General features: G+C 34.3%; 1 protein-coding gene across 2 annotated transcripts in view; it reads left to right on the top strand.

Moving 5' to 3' along the window:
• Positions 1-18,943, top strand: part of DOK6 (docking protein 6) — a 243,486-nt gene that overhangs the window by 144,394 nt on the left and 80,149 nt on the right. For both annotated transcript variants that reach the window (XR_016465091.1, XM_031589021.2), the window contains exon 5: positions 3,457-3,646. Coding sequence is in view for 1 of the 2 variants with exons in the window: in XM_031589021.2 (XP_031444881.1) it covers positions 3,457-3,646 (190 nt within the window). In the remaining variant the exon portion in view is untranslated. The remainder of the gene's footprint in view (positions 1-3,456; positions 3,647-18,943) is intronic.

Below are 18,943 nucleotides of genomic sequence, written 5' to 3'. Positions count from 1 at the left end.
GTCTGTAGAATCCCTGTTTCTGATCTATTACATGGAAACAAAAATGCAAGTTTTTTATTCATTTTCTGTTGTCATTTTCTTGACCAAGACTTAGGACTCTCTTTCCACTTGAAATTTAGCTACAATCAGCTGCAGAAGATTCACAGATGGAAGAATATCTTTCAGATAGAAACTGAATGTTTGTTTTCAAAGCCTCCTCTTGTATGGATTACACCAATTTGACTGCCTCCTTTCATAAGCACCTTTTCCCTCATGTTAAAGTTGAAATGAAATTGAGTCTGTGGGTTACAGGATTTCAGTGCTATCTGCTCAGCTGTCTAACTGAGATGATTTAGGCAAAGGAATCCAGTTATAAAATGATTAGAACAAGGTCATTAGGATTCCCAGTCAAAACAGTGAAATAAGTATGGCAAAATATCAGCATTTTCATTCATACTGGCTCCCCTACTCCCTGAACCTTATGTATTTTAGTGGGAGAAGGATTGTACTGTTGATGATGATGAACTGTGCTTGGTCAGCCTCAGTCTTGCCTTGTCCCAAAGGATCATCTTCCACCTCCCTGTTTTCTAAGACATTCATTAACTTTTATTTACTTAGTCTTACTAGTCAATGGACTGTTATCATCTCATCCCACTGATACATAGATGATGACTGATCCACAGAGAGGCTAAATATCTTATTTCATGTGAATCATAAAATTTGAAGACTGAATTCTTGTGGGACTGAGTCCAGACATCCCAAATATAGTCTTTGAATGTTTGTTCTTGCTGATATGAGTTTGAGGAAAAAGCTTCTCTCTACATCCAGAATGATATCATTGCCATTGTCTGTAAACATGTTCAAATGGATACAATAGACTGTACATTTTAATACAGAAATTATTTAATACTATTCGCACCATCTGATGTCTTCAGTTTTCTGCTACGTGAAAGTATTACTAAGTTTTAGTTTCAAAAGTACTCTTGTACGCATTCTTTTCTTTCCAGTTTAAGTACCAATGGTCCTACATTTTGCCCTGCAGCTGATGTTCAGTTCAATCAGCCAGATTTTCTTTAATCCATGACACCTCACCTTAGACACTGACCTCCACTGCAAAGTCAACAAATGTCTCTTGACAGTTTGAGGATATCATATGTCCTCAATACCCTTCATACAATATCCTCTTACACTTCAGAGCAGTAGAGCATTTTGTGAGAGTTCTGGTGGCTTCTAAAAGAGCTTGAAATATTCGGTGTCTTCAACACAATTGTGTAATGTCTACTTCAGAAAGTAATTGTACCTTTCCATTTTCTCTTGTATCTCAGGCATTCTATCAGTGATGTTAAGGGAAAGATTTCACCTCATATAATAGTGCCATTCTTGCCCACGCACTGTGTGATTTCAAATGATGTAAAGGGAAGGTGGAGTGAATCAACTGATACACCAGTCATACCTATCTTTCTTTCAAACAGAGGAGGAACAGGAAGCAACAGTGTAATAGTGCAAAACTGGAGTCTAATATATGACAAAAGCACATTTGTATATGTCTTAGGCAATTTTGTGTGGTGTACCACAGCAAACATTTAAATGCTGAAAAAAAGGCAAATATATAATTTCATAATAAATTGAATGATCTGGTTTTCCACCATTCCCTTCCCATTGCAGTAACTGGCTCTCAATTCTGTGTGAGGGATTTTCATTCAGCAGATGTTAGATTCAACCCATGCTCAATACCTTATTCTGAGAGTTAGGAAAAGTTCTTTGTAGCAATTTCAACAGCATGTACTAATGTGTTTTTACTCTGTATCAGAAGACTTCTACAAAATATTAGAAATTTTTCACTTGATACCTTAGTCATAAAATACAACTTATAAGGCTAGGACCCATTAATGTGATTAATGGGAAATTGAGTCTGGAAGAAGAGGGTGAATGGCTATGAGATGGAATGAATCAATATGGGAGTCATCGATGGGAGTAAATTAAATTAACTGGAACACAATTACATTGAGAATGGCCTGTTTGCTTATAGCAATGCAGGACAGCAAATCTAAGTGCCCAGTCAGCAGTTCTATTAATTTTTCAGCCAAACTTTTGTAGCTTTATTGATATGCCCATACTCATTCACACTTCAGTATATTTTATATTATCTCAACTATTTGCTGCATTTTCACTGATTTCACAGAAAAGTACATATAGCAAACACTGTAAAAATGAAGAAATACTTTTGGAGGTATTGACAAACTGGAAGCTGCATCTGATTTTGACTTTTGTTATTTTTTCACTTTATAACTATTTTGATTACTTTAAATTCCATCCTAATTTTAAAAACTAAACACAAGAAAATTCTATGCAGATACTGGATTGAAAATATTCTGTACCAAACTGGCATTCATTTATTAAGTAGTAAGAGAGAGATTTTCTAACAGGTGTCCCTTTAAAATGCATTTTTCTAGTCCCATTTGTACCAGATTTCATGCTTTTAGTTCTTTTTTTTTGTCAACACCTTTCAGTGTAATACCACTGACATTCTCCATTTCTAACCTGTTTCAAAGATGAAAGGACTTTGCTAGAAGAATTTGTGAAACATCTGCTCTCTCCCATTCTATGCTATTGAGCCCTAAGATTTTGGTGCCTTTAGAGTTAAAATACACTCCAGCACTTACAAATGTACAACCTGAAATTTAACTGCTTTCATCTCTTTGTAGGGCTAAATCATAGAAATATTAGCTTTCTTCAAAACAAATTAGATTTTTATTTAAAATTCTCTTGTTATTATTGTGGTTTACATTTTTTTTTTTTCCTATTATGATAGTTGTTCATTTGCTTATTAATTCACATGCAATTCAGGCACTTTAGAAAACTGTTCATGCCCTTGACTTTTTATTGCAATGAGTGCACTATAAAGTAGAAGTGCAGCCGATAGCAATTGATGTCAAGGCCATAATAATATATTCTGTTGAATCAGATTTTTCAAGAAAGCAACGAATTATTAAAAATACTATGACTTTTACTGAGTTTGGAGAATAGACAGAAACTGAACACAAAGAAAGTAATTAACAGGCTTCCATCTGTAGTTCTATTCCTTCATAGAGTCTCTATTCTAAGTAATAGCAAATTTTGATTTGTTGGACCTTACATGAACCTTACTGTGAGGATGAGGATTACAGCTAAGTTGCTGGGGACATATGGTGATCATCTGTGAAAGATATTTCAGTGTGTTGTAATAGTTATACAGAAAATGAAATGATGATTCCCCTTTTATCCTTCTCATGCACATGACAGTGCTTTTTGGGCATCAGAGAATCTTCATCACTGTTCACAGGTTAGAAATTTGACCTTCATTTCTAAACCTTCTGTAGCTAGACTTTATTTTATTGAAAATAATAATAATAATAATAATAATAATAATAATAATAATAATAATAATAATAAATCTTGCTTTAACTGGCTATGTGTTATTCTGCTTTTGTTTTCCAGAGCGATTCAATGTATATCTTATGCCTACACCAAATTTAGATATCTATGGGGAATGTACAATGCAGATCACACATGAAAACATCTATCTCTGGGACATCCACAATGCCAAGGTCAAGCTGGTCATGTGGCCTCTGAGCTCTTTGAGGAGATATGGACGGGACTCAACATGGTTCACATTTGAATCTGGAAGGTAAGAGCTAAGACGAAACAGCAAAAGGAGGTAAACTATTTTTGAGATGCAGTCTCAGTTTTATTCGCCTCTCACCTTAAAGTAAGAAAGACAGAGTACATGGCTTCTCCATAGACTTCCATTTGTTGAATATTACTCTTCAGTATATTCAGACCAGTGTTTGAAATAAACATTAATATACCTCATATTTAAAATGAGCTTAAACTTTCCTGCTTTTCACATCTTCTTCCTCTGATTTTCATTTAACTGTCATTGAACTGTCATTCTTAAGTTTTATAGGTCTCACTATGCTTATACACTAGTGTGATATATATTTGAGTTCTGTTGGTGTAAAAGAAATGACTTCTGGATCATGGAAAAGGCTCATCATAGAGGGAAATAGCTTCCATCACAGTAGATATTACTTTTTGGATGTTCCTGATGACTGATTGCCACCCTGGTGTATAATTGCAAGCAAGAGTACAGAGAACATTGTGAGCCCATAAAAAGGCTAGCTCTATTTTCCTGTCTGCATTTCTTAAATCCTCATTGTCCTTTCTATTCTCAGATCAGTTTTAAATATCCATGCAGCTCTGTTTTGCCTCCCTTTCCTATCTTTTTTTAATGCATTTCATGCCTTCGTTTTCAGTTATTAGGTTCACTACCTTTTTTTTATATATATACATTCTGGGTTTATTCCTATCCTTGATGATTAGTCTTTCATTTTGAGGTTCTAGACTTTTTAAAGTCTGTTTTATACTGAAGCTTGAATTAGCTGGAGCAACCTATGGAATCACAACTGTTCCTATATTATTTGTTTAGCACTGCCTAGTTAAAAACTTTATGCACATTTCAGTGTGTAATTATTAAATATCATGATGTTCACAAATATCAAATATTTGCAAAAGTACAGTTCATGATCACAAACAAAAAGACAGATGAATTAGAACTTACAGCCTAACGAAGTAGAAAGCAAAATTCCTCCACTGTTTCTTATTGATGGGATTTATTACTTAACTTGTAAGTTTGTTTATCCAGATTGATCACCAGAGAATTTTAGTGTCCTGCTATTTTTCTGCGGTAAATTCACCATTATCAATCATTAAGACATAATTCCTTTTTTTATTTATATTTCTTTTCCAAAAATCGGCGAAGACTGAACCATACTTCAGTTCAATTTTGATGATTAAGCCATGGGGCTCATTCAAGTGTATGATTTTAGCAAGAGCAATTTGCTAAATCATTCCTTCACTCAGGTCTTAAACTGTCTCCAGCGGCATGCTGTTAAACACCAGAAAGTGAATGAAATGCCAAAAACAATGCCTAAAACATACCATATTCATAAGGAGAAGGAAAAAAATAAGGAAAAAAAAGGATTTAGCTTTATCCTATTCTTTCTGAATATCCCATTTATCTGACTCTTCAACTTAATTTATATTTCCAAGTATGTGTTCTGTTAAGGAAGAAAGGGTAACTTTTGCATTATAAGGGTTGTGATTGATGTGTTTGTTTACATAGTATCATATATCTCTCTTGAGAAGATCCACTCCTTTTAATTGATTCTGGAGGAAACTCTACTTGAAAATGAGAATTGTCATTAACTAAAAATTAAGGTGCAAAAGCTAATTCAAATTAATCACTTGAAGTAGATTTGTTATTTATCTCTCAAAGAGTGTGCATGCTTTTTCTGCAGTGTTTTCATTACAAAAAACCCATCATTTTATATCACACTGAAATCTCTCTTTCTGCAGAATCGTTACTTTCTGTTGCTCTATTTCTATTGTACATCACTACTAAAGAGTATGCATAGTAGCTGTATATATTCAGGTAAAATGGGAGTTTTATTTCTGCTTTTTTCAAGCCTCCTACAGTACTTTAATTTCATACTGGTATCTGAGTACTAGTATTATCATCCCCTACATCCATAGACCATGCAACCTGATGAAAGTAGATTGTTTTCTTATGTTTATGATTATGAGCTAGCTCTGCTCTGTCATGCTTTATTGTCTTTGATCTGATTCCTCCCATTTGCTTGCTTGGGAGCACTTTTTTATATGTCTGATTTGGAAATGCATAAAGACTAGATAAAATTAGGATAAAAACGTGGAGGTAAAAAATAGAATGAGAGAAAAATCAGTGTTTTCAATAACATCTGAAAACTATATAGGGCAGTACTAATGCTCTTCTTTAAAATATGTTGTTTATTTTTGTGGGTTTTTATTTTTTATTTAGCATCTTTCTTATCTTTCTGAACATGGTTTTATCTTTATTCCTTGATCTTCTAGTACCTCACTGCAGTAAATACCTATGCATGTTGTCTTATCAGAACTGAAGTGCTCATCCATGTTTTATGAGAATGTTACCTAGTAAAAGTGGTATACGCGTCATTGCTTTATTTTTTGCCTAAGGCTTAAATATTAATAGAAACAATTTTTTTCAAGAAAATATTTTGAAATAGGATCTTATTATTTACTGACCATTAGCAGCTATGCAGTATATGTGTATATGTCAATGCTGTTAATTTGTATGAACGTTAAGAGGTCAGTTTTATATATATATTTATTATTATATTTATATATATTTATTATTATTATATTACTTAAAGTGAATCCCTCACAGTAAAATAAGCGGACATATTCACAAAAAAAAAAAAAAAAAAAAAAAAAAAAAGATACTGCGATAAAAAAGTGGATCAAACTTAAGTTTTCAAACAATTAAATTTATTTTTAATAAACATATTGCCTTTTGTTTAAACTGAATATGGACTCGGATATATAAAACTAAGCTGTTCATTTGTCTTATGTAATCTAATAGCTACACAACTGAGAAGATGTCTAAGTCATTGGAGGAGTGAACACAGATTTTTTTTCTGCTGATTTTTCCACTCAATTTGAGTCTGTGAATAAGTATCTTTGCACTAGCTATGAAGTTAGACCCATTCTTACTCTTCATTGCATCACAAGCCACTAAAAGTAAATATTCCTTGCAAACCAATTTAGTCAATTTGTATTCTTCCTTATTTGGGATAAGAGGAAAGCAGTTTCATATGGCTTAGTTTGATGCAAAATGCTGAGATTCTCATAGTTTGAAGTACCTTTGTTGTGGTTTAATCCAGCAGGTGGCTAAGCACCACACAGCTGTTGGTCACTCTCCACCTTCCCAGCTGGATATGAGAGAGAATGCAAGAGAATAAAGTAAAACTCATGGGTTGAGATGAAACTTTTGACTAAGATAGAGAAAAGGAAAAGTAGTTATGACTGTACATGTATATGTATCTATGAATGTATATAATAAGTGATGCACAACCATTGCTCATCACCCGCTGACCAATGCCTAGCTAGCCCCTGAGCAGCAGAAGAGAAAGATGAACTCCCACCCCCTGTGTTTCAATATGATGTTATATGGTATGGAATACCCCTTCGGTCAGTTTAAGTCAGCTGTCCTAATTCTGTTCCCCCTTAGATGAGAATGGCCTTGGCCCTGTACAGCACTGCTGAACAGCAACTATAAACACAATTGTAAAAAGCTGTATTATCAACATTGTTTTTCTCCTAGAATCAAAACATAGCATCATAGCAGACACCCTGAAGAAAACAATTCCATTCCAGCTGAAGCTAAGACAGCCTAACAAAGATATTCCCATACAATCAATCCATCAATCAAAAAATATTAATTCACTTCTCTGTTGGGCACAGCTTTGTCCTGATTGGTACTATACCTCTAACATAGTGGATGAGAATTCAGTAATTTAGAACATGTACAATACTTTTCCAAAAGCCAGGCTTTATACCAAACTAGATTCAGATTGGCTTGTCTGGTTTTATTGTTGAATCATCAATAAGTCAACAAGTTTTCCCTAATGTACATACCCAGGTAATTTGTTCAGCACCTCATTATTGTTATTTTGGATACTGAATGTGTTGGAAATACTGTACTTAAGAATGCAGTTGATCTATGCAAACGTGCTCATTTCTCTTGGAATCTGTGGAATTACTTCTCCACATGGGTATTAATGTGTGACTGATCCTGATTTTAAGACCCTGAAATGGAAAACATGCTCCTTAGGGAAGTGCCCACTTAACTGTCTAGAAGAAAATACGTAGATATGTACAGTGAGAAATTGCAGGTTAGGCTATTTGTTGTAGACGCCCATACCAAACTTTGTCAGACACCTTCAGTTTCCACCTAAGTAGAGAGGTGGAGGCAGTAATTATGCTCCTGGAGTTTTGAGAAGAATAGAAATAGCAGTGAATCCATTACACACTCCTTTTTTTCTGAAATTTACTTTCTTTTATTTTGTATACAAGATGTTGAAATTTAAATGATCTCGTCTATTTCCAGGTTTGTTTATTCCATGCATTTGAAGAACATAGAGTCAATAATGTGGCATTAAACCATGTTAAACTATTCCTTTTTTAAACACTCTGATTGTGTTTTTCAATGTATGCAACCCAAGACTGACATACTCATTTTCTGAGCAGTAGATACACAGATGCTAAGGTTATCTTAAGCAGAAAGTTCAGCGTTTGCTTCAGGCAATACATCTGACCGAAGTCTTTCATTTGTCTGTCAGTCCTCTGTGATGATTTTTGGTATTAATGTGGAAAATATTAGTCATTTAACCCTTCAGTTATGGGAAATACATTCTAAGTGGGGAGAGGTCCCTTATAAGTGCATCTCATGAAACAGTTGTTTTGGGGATTCAACCTGCTGGTGTAAGTGCACCAGCTCAAGTCCACAATGTCCTGAAAAAATATTCCATTCCTGATTGCTGATGTAATGTCTAAATTGTGAAATAAGCTTATCATAGGTTCAAAAACATCCCAGAATTTCTAAGTCTGCTTGGGTTTAAAAGCAATATGAGTGAATGCTCATGTGCAGATGCAGTAAATAGATTCATAGTTTCACATAAGCATTCTCTGTGAGTTCTCAGTAACCTCCACTTTTTTATTATTATATATTTTCTATTACACCTTTTAATATTTTTAAGAAAGCATTATTTATCCACTATGTGAACTTTATATGCTTTTGTTTTATCTGTGTTTTCACACTGAGTGTTCCTCTTTTTCTCATATTCATCCCCTAACTGGCATTTATCACTGAAGTCTCTAAAGAAATATAATATATATAAAATATATATAAATATATATAAATATAAATATAAATATATATATATAAAAATATATAAAATTTGTAAAATATATGTATAAATATATTTTAAAAACAAGAAATATTTAATATTAATATCCCTTGTTTGTTTGTTTGTTATTAGTTTTTTAGCTCTAATTTTAGCACAAAAGACAATACCACCACTGACAAGATTCAATTAGTTCCTAGTGTTTAGTAATGCCAAAGTTACATTCTAACACATTGTAACTCTTGTTTTATGCCTACTTTTTGTCCATTACAACTTAACTGCAACTCCCAGTTTCCTTCTGCCAAATTCCTGATCTGGAATAAGTTCTGGATTAAATCTGATTCATTTAAACCCTATTTTAATAGGTGTTGCATGTTTAGCTCATCTACATGACTCTTATTCTGGTTTTGATCACTGTACCTAATCCAAGAGCTCTTTTGCTGAAAAAAAAAAAAAAAAAAAAAAAAAAAAAAAAACCTAATATAACTTGTTATAACTGATTTATAAAGTGCTCACTTCATTTTCCCTTTGCCAAGTTTTCTCTCACACTGATTTAGTGATGGTAAGGAGTGTGATCCACCAAAACTCATACAATAAAATTCTCTACAATATAACCAAATATGGCAAACACAAGTAGGGATTATAGTAGCTATTTAATTCGAAATTTCTGTTCAGAAGTGTTCTGCTTTTCTTTTGTCCCTGTTATAAAAATTCAACCACTATATTTGTACACACACCTACAAAACCCATGCTCTAACTGATAAAGAATGCCTGAGACATTGGACTTTGCCATAAGAGCTCTAATTTATATGAGAAAAAAACAATGTCAAAAAGACAATGTATTTGCATAATATAGTTATCTTTGTTGAGTCTTTGCATTCAGATTGAAAAGTCATTGACTCCAAGAGCTACAAGATCCACAGGAGAAATTGTATACCACATGAATGAAAAAATATATACATACTAAAATCTAAAGGAATGAAAACATCATTAATTAATTTCTGGTGAATTTGGACCAAGTGGAATGTATGGTCATCTACAGTTTGTTTAACAAACACAAAAGATGTACACCTCAAAACGGAAGACATTTCTGTGGTATTTTCCAACCAGGCAGGCCCAGTGTGGGTTTCTTTTTTTCAGCTGATCAGTAGATATCCCATATCATTGGGTGATCAAAACATTACAAAGCTATTAATGAAATCACTAATAACTGTATTGTATTTGCTTAATATATTAGCAGATAGCATGTTACATTTATTTTTATGATTGTGAGATAACAGGAACTATGTCCTCAAATTGAAGCATATCATTTCCTTTCTCATTTGTAACATGTTTGCGTGGCAAAATCAAAGTATGTCTTGTTTTAAAATATTTTGAGAGTATGCCTCATTTTGCTTTCTGATGACTTTACATCCATACTTGAGCCCTGAGAATTTGGTATTAGGACTGCTCTGAGAGTAACACATCCTATTTTATTATATTGAGCCACAGCAGTGTTGGGTCGTTATAGTAAGGCATTAGAGGTTGAATCTTTCCGCCAATAAACTGCTAAATTTTGTTAACATGAAACAAAGATATGTCATTGAATTCCTCCATGTGATAAAAAATGGCACCCATTGATGCCCACTGACACCTGCTGAACATTTATGGAGACCAACCAGAGGGTGTGAGTACAGTGAGGCAGTGGGTTGTGCATTTCATCAGTGGTGACAGTGACAGAGGGTCACCTCCTCTGGTGCAGATTTCTACAAGTGTGGCATGGAGGCTCTTGTTCATGGCTAGTGGTGTTGACTGTGTTGAAAAATAGTGTTTCATACCTGAGAATTTGCTTTATCAAATGTTTTTGTGCTCTTTGTATCTATTGTAGTTTCCATGGAAATAAATAGGAAGCATTACTTTTGAAGCAGCCTATGTATTTACCATTTTCCAGCTGTCACTTTTTCACATATATTGCTTGGCTGCAGGCATGTATTTTCGCATTAATATTCCTGATGCTGAATATGACTAATGAAGTTATTGCTGTGAGATATATGAGCAGAAAGAAACAGACACAATAATTCATACATTCTTAATCATATTAGGACTCAATTATTATTTCTGCTCCACATTTTAACCTTTGAATTCCACGGTGGGCTAAAATTAATCTCATACAGCAGTTCTGAACAACTATAGATTCCCCAGCACCAGGTCTATTTCTCTGTAGAAATTGTAACAACCTTCAACCTTCTACTTCAAAATACAGGAGGACTGATGCATCACAAATTTGAAACATAAAACAATTTAAATTTACAGTAAGAACCAGAATTTCTATTTTAGCTCTTAAACAGTGTTGCATTTCTCTTCCAAACCAAACCAATTTGCATGAGTTGATTAAAAATGCCCAAACTAGGCACCTAATTATCTATATAGACAGCAGGAGAGTGTTCAATACTAACACAGGGAAACTCAGAATGCCACACTTTGAATAGAGACCATCTACCAGTATGAATACTAAGCACAAGTAAATCCTTTTCTCCAAAGATTGTGAATGTAGAACCATGACTGAGGAGATTTGAAATGTCCTCTCTGTGCCGTGCACTATACAAACATAGAAGGAAGTAATCAATATGCAAAGAGCGAGATCTGCACAACAGAAGAGCCTTGTTCATGAATATGTAGGAACCTGCTTGCTTGCACATGCACACACAGAGCACTGCAAAAGCACAGAGGGGTGTGTTTTTAAACAGTTGACTTCATCTGTTGTCAGGAACTGTGGTTCCTGGGCTTCAGCCGGCACATAGATTTGTTTTAGGGGTCATTTGGATGTCTGAACAATTGTCTCTTGTGTGTCACATGAAAAACTGTACTAAAATTTTTTATTTTACCCTCAGTCTTGGGATTTGATCTTGGTAGAATCAAGATTTGTGTACCAAGACTTCTACTCAAGAGCTGAGAAACCTGCTTTAGAGGGTGGTCTTGGAAGGTTTGTTAATGTCTTCCTGGTTCCCCCTGTTCTTTCTGATGATGTTAATTCATTGTTCTCACAACTAATATGTTAACTGATTGATAAATACATATTGGAGTCTTACTGTTTACCTTTCCTAAATTGTAGCGCTTGCAGGGTGCCCACTGGCTTCGTTGCTTCAAAAAGGGGATATTGGAATGGCTTTGGCTCTTGCTGTCTTTCACAGAAATGCGGCAGTTCCAGAAGCAGCAATTTCCATGTTTTCTCATTTCATCCTTCATTGAAATTTGATTTTTCATTGAGTTGAATTCTGTTATCAACAGAGCTTTATATGCATTCATATTGCATACATACATTTGCATACGTGTGTAATATCTGCACTTGGAACTGTCTTGTAATATGTATTTGTGGAGGTTACTATTTATTTTCTACTGCTCTATTTATTTCAAGTCTCATTTAAAAAAACAATCAATAATCATGAAAGTAATGACCAGTTTCACTAAATTATTGTTTCTGCATTTCCATTAATTTCATTAATTAATGATTAATTCCACTAATTATGTCATCAATTAGAAAAACAAAGTCTTTTCCATTGTAAGAGGCTATAAGTAAAAAAAAAAAAAAAAAAAAAAAAAAAAAAAAATCAAGATGGTAATATTAAAAGTAAATTGATGGGGAATTAGCTTTCATTTGTTTTTTTTTTTTTTTTCTGTGCAGAATTTTTTTAAATTATATATTTATAGAAAGCAGAAAACACTTAGGATTGCCTAAAGACTTTAAAATATGCTCAAAAACTGATACAGGTTTTTCATCGCTTCTCAGCATCTGAACTCTTATTGAAATCCAAGTTACATTTTTCAAGCATTTGCTACCAAGACAAATTCAAATAGAAAAAAATGTATTTTTAGAGACTTATGCTACATGTAAAATAATGTAATATATGCATTCTTCCCCACTGTAAATATTCTGGCAAATGGCTGTATATATGTAATTAGGAAGGCCTGGATGAATTGTCTAATTGAACATTTGTGGATAATTTCTTTTATTTTTAAGATAGTGCTGGTATGCTCTGGTGGAGTACAAGTGTGTGTGCTAAAGTCAGGTAACGTTTTCATAAAGCATTATGCTAAGGAGAAAAAGGAGCTGATAATTGAAAACCATGTCACAGCTTTCCCAGAATTATCATACATTCTGCCCCCCTCAAGTCTTTCACTGCAACTAAGTGTCCTCTCGTTCTAATTTAAATTAACTAAAGAACACTCAAAATGCTGTCACATAAAGGAGATGGAGAGCACTTTACACACAGTGTCTGCTCAGTAGCATTCTAGAAAAGCAACGCTATTCTTGAGGTGGGCTTGACTGGTCCCAAGGGCTCCTTTAATCTTCCTCTTATAAATAAGGTAGCAAAGGAAAGTTTGTCACTTAACCCCTGTTAGTGGAAATGCTATTAGCTACTGTGTCCCTCCTAATAGTACTTCTTCACTAACACTGTAAGTTATTGCTCTTATTGCACTATTAAGAATTCTGTGCTCTGAGTAATAGCATGATGGTGTGTGATTTATTTCCACTATGAGTAGTCACTTGTCACACATTCTCTAAAAAGCTTCCGTCTTATTAGAGAGAGGGGAAGGAAAGGCAGAATTTAATGGAATCCCTCAATTTCAGCAGTTCCAGACATCATTTGATCTTTCTGACTTTTTGGAAGAAAATTCAGTGCAGTGCTATAACTCACTGAGCTGCTTCATCTACTTGATTATCCTGTCAGTGGCCGAAAAGTCAAATATAACATTGCTCTCGAATGACTTGCTTGAGTCAGTGCAACAATGCATATTATTACATTTTAAAGATGGATATATGCTTATATATATATTAATTCTCTGTCCAACTTGGAAAATATTCCTCCTTCAAAATATTTTAAATGATACCTGATTTTGAAAATAACAATGTCTTGGGAATAGCAAAAGAGAACCTTTATTTCCTTACCTGCATGCTAATATACTTGAAAAATCATGGAAGTTGACTTACAAAGTAAATAAAACTATATTTAATAATATGTAGAATTTAAAAACTAAAAAAAAAAAAAAAAAAAAAAAAAAAAAAAACCTCAAAAAAAAAAAAAAACAACCTCAGGAAAAAAAAAAAAGAAAAAAAAAAAAAAAACTGAAATCCCCCGACCTTAACTATCATCTACTGTCAGAGAAAGAATTGAAGGGCAGTTTAGATGATGATTCAGTAAAAAGCCCCGACCCCGATGTTCTTTCAGATGATGATTGAGAGTGCCTAACCTTTATTTAATGAAAACAGGTCAGATGATCTATCTTTCTGGTAGCTTACTTATCTCAGAGAACTGACACTACCACCAGAGAATAAAAAGTCAGAGAATAAAGGGTGAGAGCAGCGATCCAAACCAGCAGTGGTCTGTAGTGAACCATGGCATGAGTGTGCCAAAGGTGTTTTGCACACACATTGGACAGCAAGTGGACTAGCCAGTTAAGACTAGTAGAACTTCAAGAGATTGATGAAAATCAGTAGGAAGATTTTGTATGGGAGAACAGAATGGGCTAAGTGTATGGAATAAGAGGATGAGAATGTGCTCATGACATACTTGAGCTGGTAATACAGAAACAGGGAGGGATGTTTGCTTTTTTTTTTTTTTTTATGAAGCACTGTAACAGGTTTTGGAATATGTTTAGAGTTTTAGGAATAACATCTATTCGAAAACTGGAAAATCTGAGCAAAAAGTAGTAAAAAGAGTTTGGTTGGGATAAGTGCTTGTCATTGGCAAATGCTGACCATCTCAAATTCTTTATTTCACAGGTAGTTTGTCTTTTATATTAGGCTTGCTTAACTCATGTTGCACTGATTTCTCTCTCCAAGAGTAAAAAAAGAAAAAGAAAAATGAGCATGATTAGCTCTCAGCCTCAGAAGTGCAGATGAAATGGAGGGCAGCCAAGAAAAAAAGTGTTCAGTGCATGTGAAAGTAGTGTCAAATAGCTGGTAAAAAGGGCCATCAGAGAAATTAGAGCAGAAATAGTAATGCACAGAAATAGAAATGTATATTAGCATTTGTCTTAGAATAATGCTCTGAGATATAAAAGATGACTATAATATGAATATTCCTGAGTGAGAAAATAGGGAAATACTTCAAAAAACTTGGATGTTGACTGGGATACTCAAAATGGGTTTTATGGCATACTTGACATAACCCCAAACTTGCTCAATCTATTATGCTTAAATGTCTAAGGAAGGAATGGTCACATAAGAAACCAGAAGTACGCATTATACTTGATTTTTCACATAAGGGTCTTGTACCCTTTGCATTCTGCCACCTATGGTTTTACCTTTTTGGATAGCTATGTATATAAATGTTTAATGAAGCCGGTAGACCTTGCATCTATTGTTCATGGATTTTTTTAAATTTAGCATACAGAATCATGAACAGAAGGAATTGATGCAGTACAGTATACAGAGCAGTTCCATGGATGTTATAAATTTCTTATAAAAATATTGCTAAAGCAGTGTAAAACAATAGGAGCCTAAATAATGAAATATTGAACATAGACAAGTAAGCTCAAGTGTAAAAGTATCTTGTTAGTGTTTTTTTTGGTGTTTTCTGTTTGTTTGTTTTTTGGTTTTTTTTTCCACAGCAATGGCAGATTGCTTTTTTCAGTGCTTTCTAACAATGCCCCAAGTTTTCTGAGAAGACAGCAAGTACTCTGATCTTAAAAAGCTTATGTGTTAGAGAAGACGGATTTCATGCTTTTAGATTCTACCATTCCAAATTTGTTTTGAATTATTTGTGTTTTCCTTCTGCTGGTGGACTTGTCAAAGAGCATCTCTTGTCAATTAGTAGCATCTCATGCTATGCAGAAAGCCAATTTGAAGAAATATTTGCAAAGAATAGAAAATGGCACATGCTCAAAATGGCCAGTTCTTGTCATTCATACACTTTGTATGACATTACACCATTTTATTTTAAGCAAAATCATCACTAAAACCAGCACAAAACATATTATCTAGTATAGTATCAGTGGCTTCATGTAGGACCATGGTATATATACAGGTAAGAGAACTTAATGAAACTGTTTGCTATTAATCAGAGGTAGAAATATTCATTTAACAAAACATCAAAAAATAAATAGCCATTCCACTCAACAGAGTTTTGGAAAAAAGATAATTCTTGGAAAATATGCCTGCAGTCTCTCTAATTACAAACTATAACTCCTGATTTCTGGTTCTTTTTCATCCTTCTGTATGAGTTCCTGTCTTTTTTTCTGCATCATTTGATTTTTGTGTTTCTCTGCCATGATTTCATTTTGCAGGCCACTCTTCTTTTTGCTTTGTTTTGTTTTTGTTTCTTTGTTTTTTGCACTTCTTTTGATCATTAGTACTTTTTCCTACCCTCTTACTTGAATTATTAAAAGAAGTTTCTTCTTTAATGCAAGAAAATTCTACAAAAATGTTTTGAGGATTCTCAAGTCCTTATGAAGATGCTACTTACCTGAAGACTCACTGCAATTGGTTTTAGCAAGCTGGCTAAAGTCAGATCCTAGCAGAGTGTTTTCCCACTGCTGGAAGCATCATCAGAAAGATATCATCATATACCTAGTCAAGGCTGGTCTCAGAGGTGCCAGGCAAATTGAGGGTTTGATCCAAAATAGAATTGCTGCTGTTTGCAATTGGGAGAAGAGGTAAATGCTGCCTACTTCACTTCCTCCTGGCTTATGTAAAAGAAGGAAAGTTAATGAAAGTGAGAGGGAACACCACATAGAGAAGATTGGCGGAAGTTCAGTGAATTTATTTATACTTGTGGTGGGGACATAATTTTCACGCAGTTATTTTTTTATATTACTACTGCATATGCAGTTTACCACAAGAAACTTATTTCACTACTTGTTTCTGCGTTCATGTCTAGCTAAAGTTCAGACCAGGAATGTGATCTTAGCTAGGATTTCTGGCTGTATTATTTTTTTAGCAAATCCCTGTCTCATATCTCATCCCTGGTGCTTTAGTCTGTCCAGGGATTGCTGCTGTGGCAGGCTGTTCCCAAAGTGGACAACATGCCAGTTTTTTTATTAGTGTTGATGAATCCTTGGATATCATTAGCATATGTCAATTACTCATTAGTGGATGTACATAGCATGGTGAGTTTCTCTGGACAACTCTGCATGCCCATAAGATTTGCATATGACTTCCTGAAAATTTCTCTGTGGCCAAAGTGGTCAAAGCTGTAGCTCTCATGCCTTGCAAACAGAGTGACATTAAAAGAAAACAACAGTGCTTAAGTCTCCATCACAGTAAAATTCTGGTATATTGAAGATTTCAGCTCTGATCATCAGTGGTTTATGTGGCCAGATCCAATAAGGACAGTGCGTTATAAAGGGCTGAGAGAGCACCCACTGAAAATGTTCTGCAGTGTTTTCTCTCAAAGAACAAACAGCACGGAGTGCTCAGTGTGTTCCTTCTGTCACAGAATCATAGAATCATTAAGATTGGAAAATACCACTAAGATAATTTAGTCGACTCATCCCCACCATGTCCACTAACCAGTGTCTCTCAGTGCCACATCTACCCTTTGCTTGAAGACCTGCAGGAACAGAGACTCCACCTCTCCCTGGGAAACCTGTTCCAATACATAACCACTCGTTCTAGGAAGAAATTTTTTCTCATTACATTTTTCCAACCTGAAACTCCTCTGGTGCAACTTAAGGCCATTACCTCTTGTCCTATCACTAGTTACATGGAAGAAGTGGCCAACCCACACCTTGTTCTTGTTGCAGTTTGTGTGCCTCACTTTTGAAATGGGAGAATGCAGCATTCATTTTCTACAAATTAAATAACCTGTGTTTTGAGTACACATTGCAATTAATTACATTAACTGTAACTAATTTGCTTTCTTCCCTGCTTTTCTTCAGGTTCTGTGTTTCTAAACATAGCTCTAAACATAGTATTACTTCGTTAACATATTTTTTTACTTCTATTATCTTAATATTATGCAATCATCAAAAATCTTACTAGTTCATTAGTATTCAACTCTCCAAAATTTTTTCTTACTCTTCTTAAGTGGATATATTCTTGTACTTTTATCAAAGTATGGGAAGTACCTGTGTCCTATCCTTTCTGTCAATATAGATAGCCAAGTAAGGACCCAAACACAAGTTCTGTCTTCATCATGGTAGGTACAAAGTGTTTCCAATAACGTTTAATATTTAGAGGTATTATAGGACAAATTCTTCTGTAGACCATTTTGATCATGGTTTCATGTTAAATATTTAACATCATATTTATTGGTATGTGCAGATGTAAAATGATATTTTATTGATTCTTTTTGGCTGAACTTTTAGATTGAGTATAATCAGTTATTCCAAATATTTTTGGCACATGAACAAGGGTGTTCAATATCATAGCTCCCCTAGTTCCTCAAAAATGAAAGAAACTATTGCACTTTTGAGAATTAGTTCCTTGACTGTTTCTTTGCTAACATCTGTAAATTGGTAGATGCATCCATCTTACAAAACTCCTGAGAGAGAATTGAATGAGTTTGGAGTTGTGCCACATTGGCACATTCCGTGCCACAGAAACAGTTTGGACACTAGCAAGTTTTACCTAAAAAGGTTTCTATCAGTAAAACTCTGGCTGGAAATAGTCCCAAACATAAAGATTTGTCTTTAGGGCTTTAAAAAAAGAAAAAGAAGAAAATAAAGATCCTGGGCCACTAAGTTTTATTGCCTCTATTATAGCAAGTAGTGATGCACTGCCACAGGGTTCTAGTGGTATTATGCTGTTATTTGTTTTAAACAGTAATGACTTTATTTGGGTTTTCTCTCTACCATTTTTGTATTTGGCAAAATCAATGTTATTACTGTAGATTAACGCTGTTTCACCTGTGTTGTGCTGCTTAAGGCGGTGAAGAGAACTGAGTAATATTGTTACAAGGGGAGCTTGTCGTCACTGGGGAATAATAGGATGGCAGATATCCTGTATCAAATAACTATATTTGAATATGATCCCAGGTTCCAGGACTTGGGAACTCTATCCCTTTCATTTATAAGTGACAGGAAAAATAATAGCTGAACCATGCTGAGTGAGATGTCTTGATCTAAAACATTTAGCAGTTTGTTAAAAATAAATAAATAAATAAAAATTGTAGTTACATTAAAGTTCATATTTGGGATTCAGCATATTTGACTCTAGGATATCTTTTACTGGCTAAAGTTTAATATCTATAGTTGAGGAA

The sequence above is a fragment of the Phasianus colchicus genome, chromosome 3 (assembly GCF_987193195.1).
Source record: "Phasianus colchicus chromosome 3, bPhaCol1.hap1.1, whole genome shotgun sequence".
Taxonomy (NCBI): domain Eukaryota; kingdom Metazoa; phylum Chordata; class Aves; order Galliformes; family Phasianidae; genus Phasianus; species Phasianus colchicus.
The sequence above is the reverse complement of the archived record's forward strand: the minus strand, read 5'-3'. Positions and strand labels throughout refer to the sequence as shown.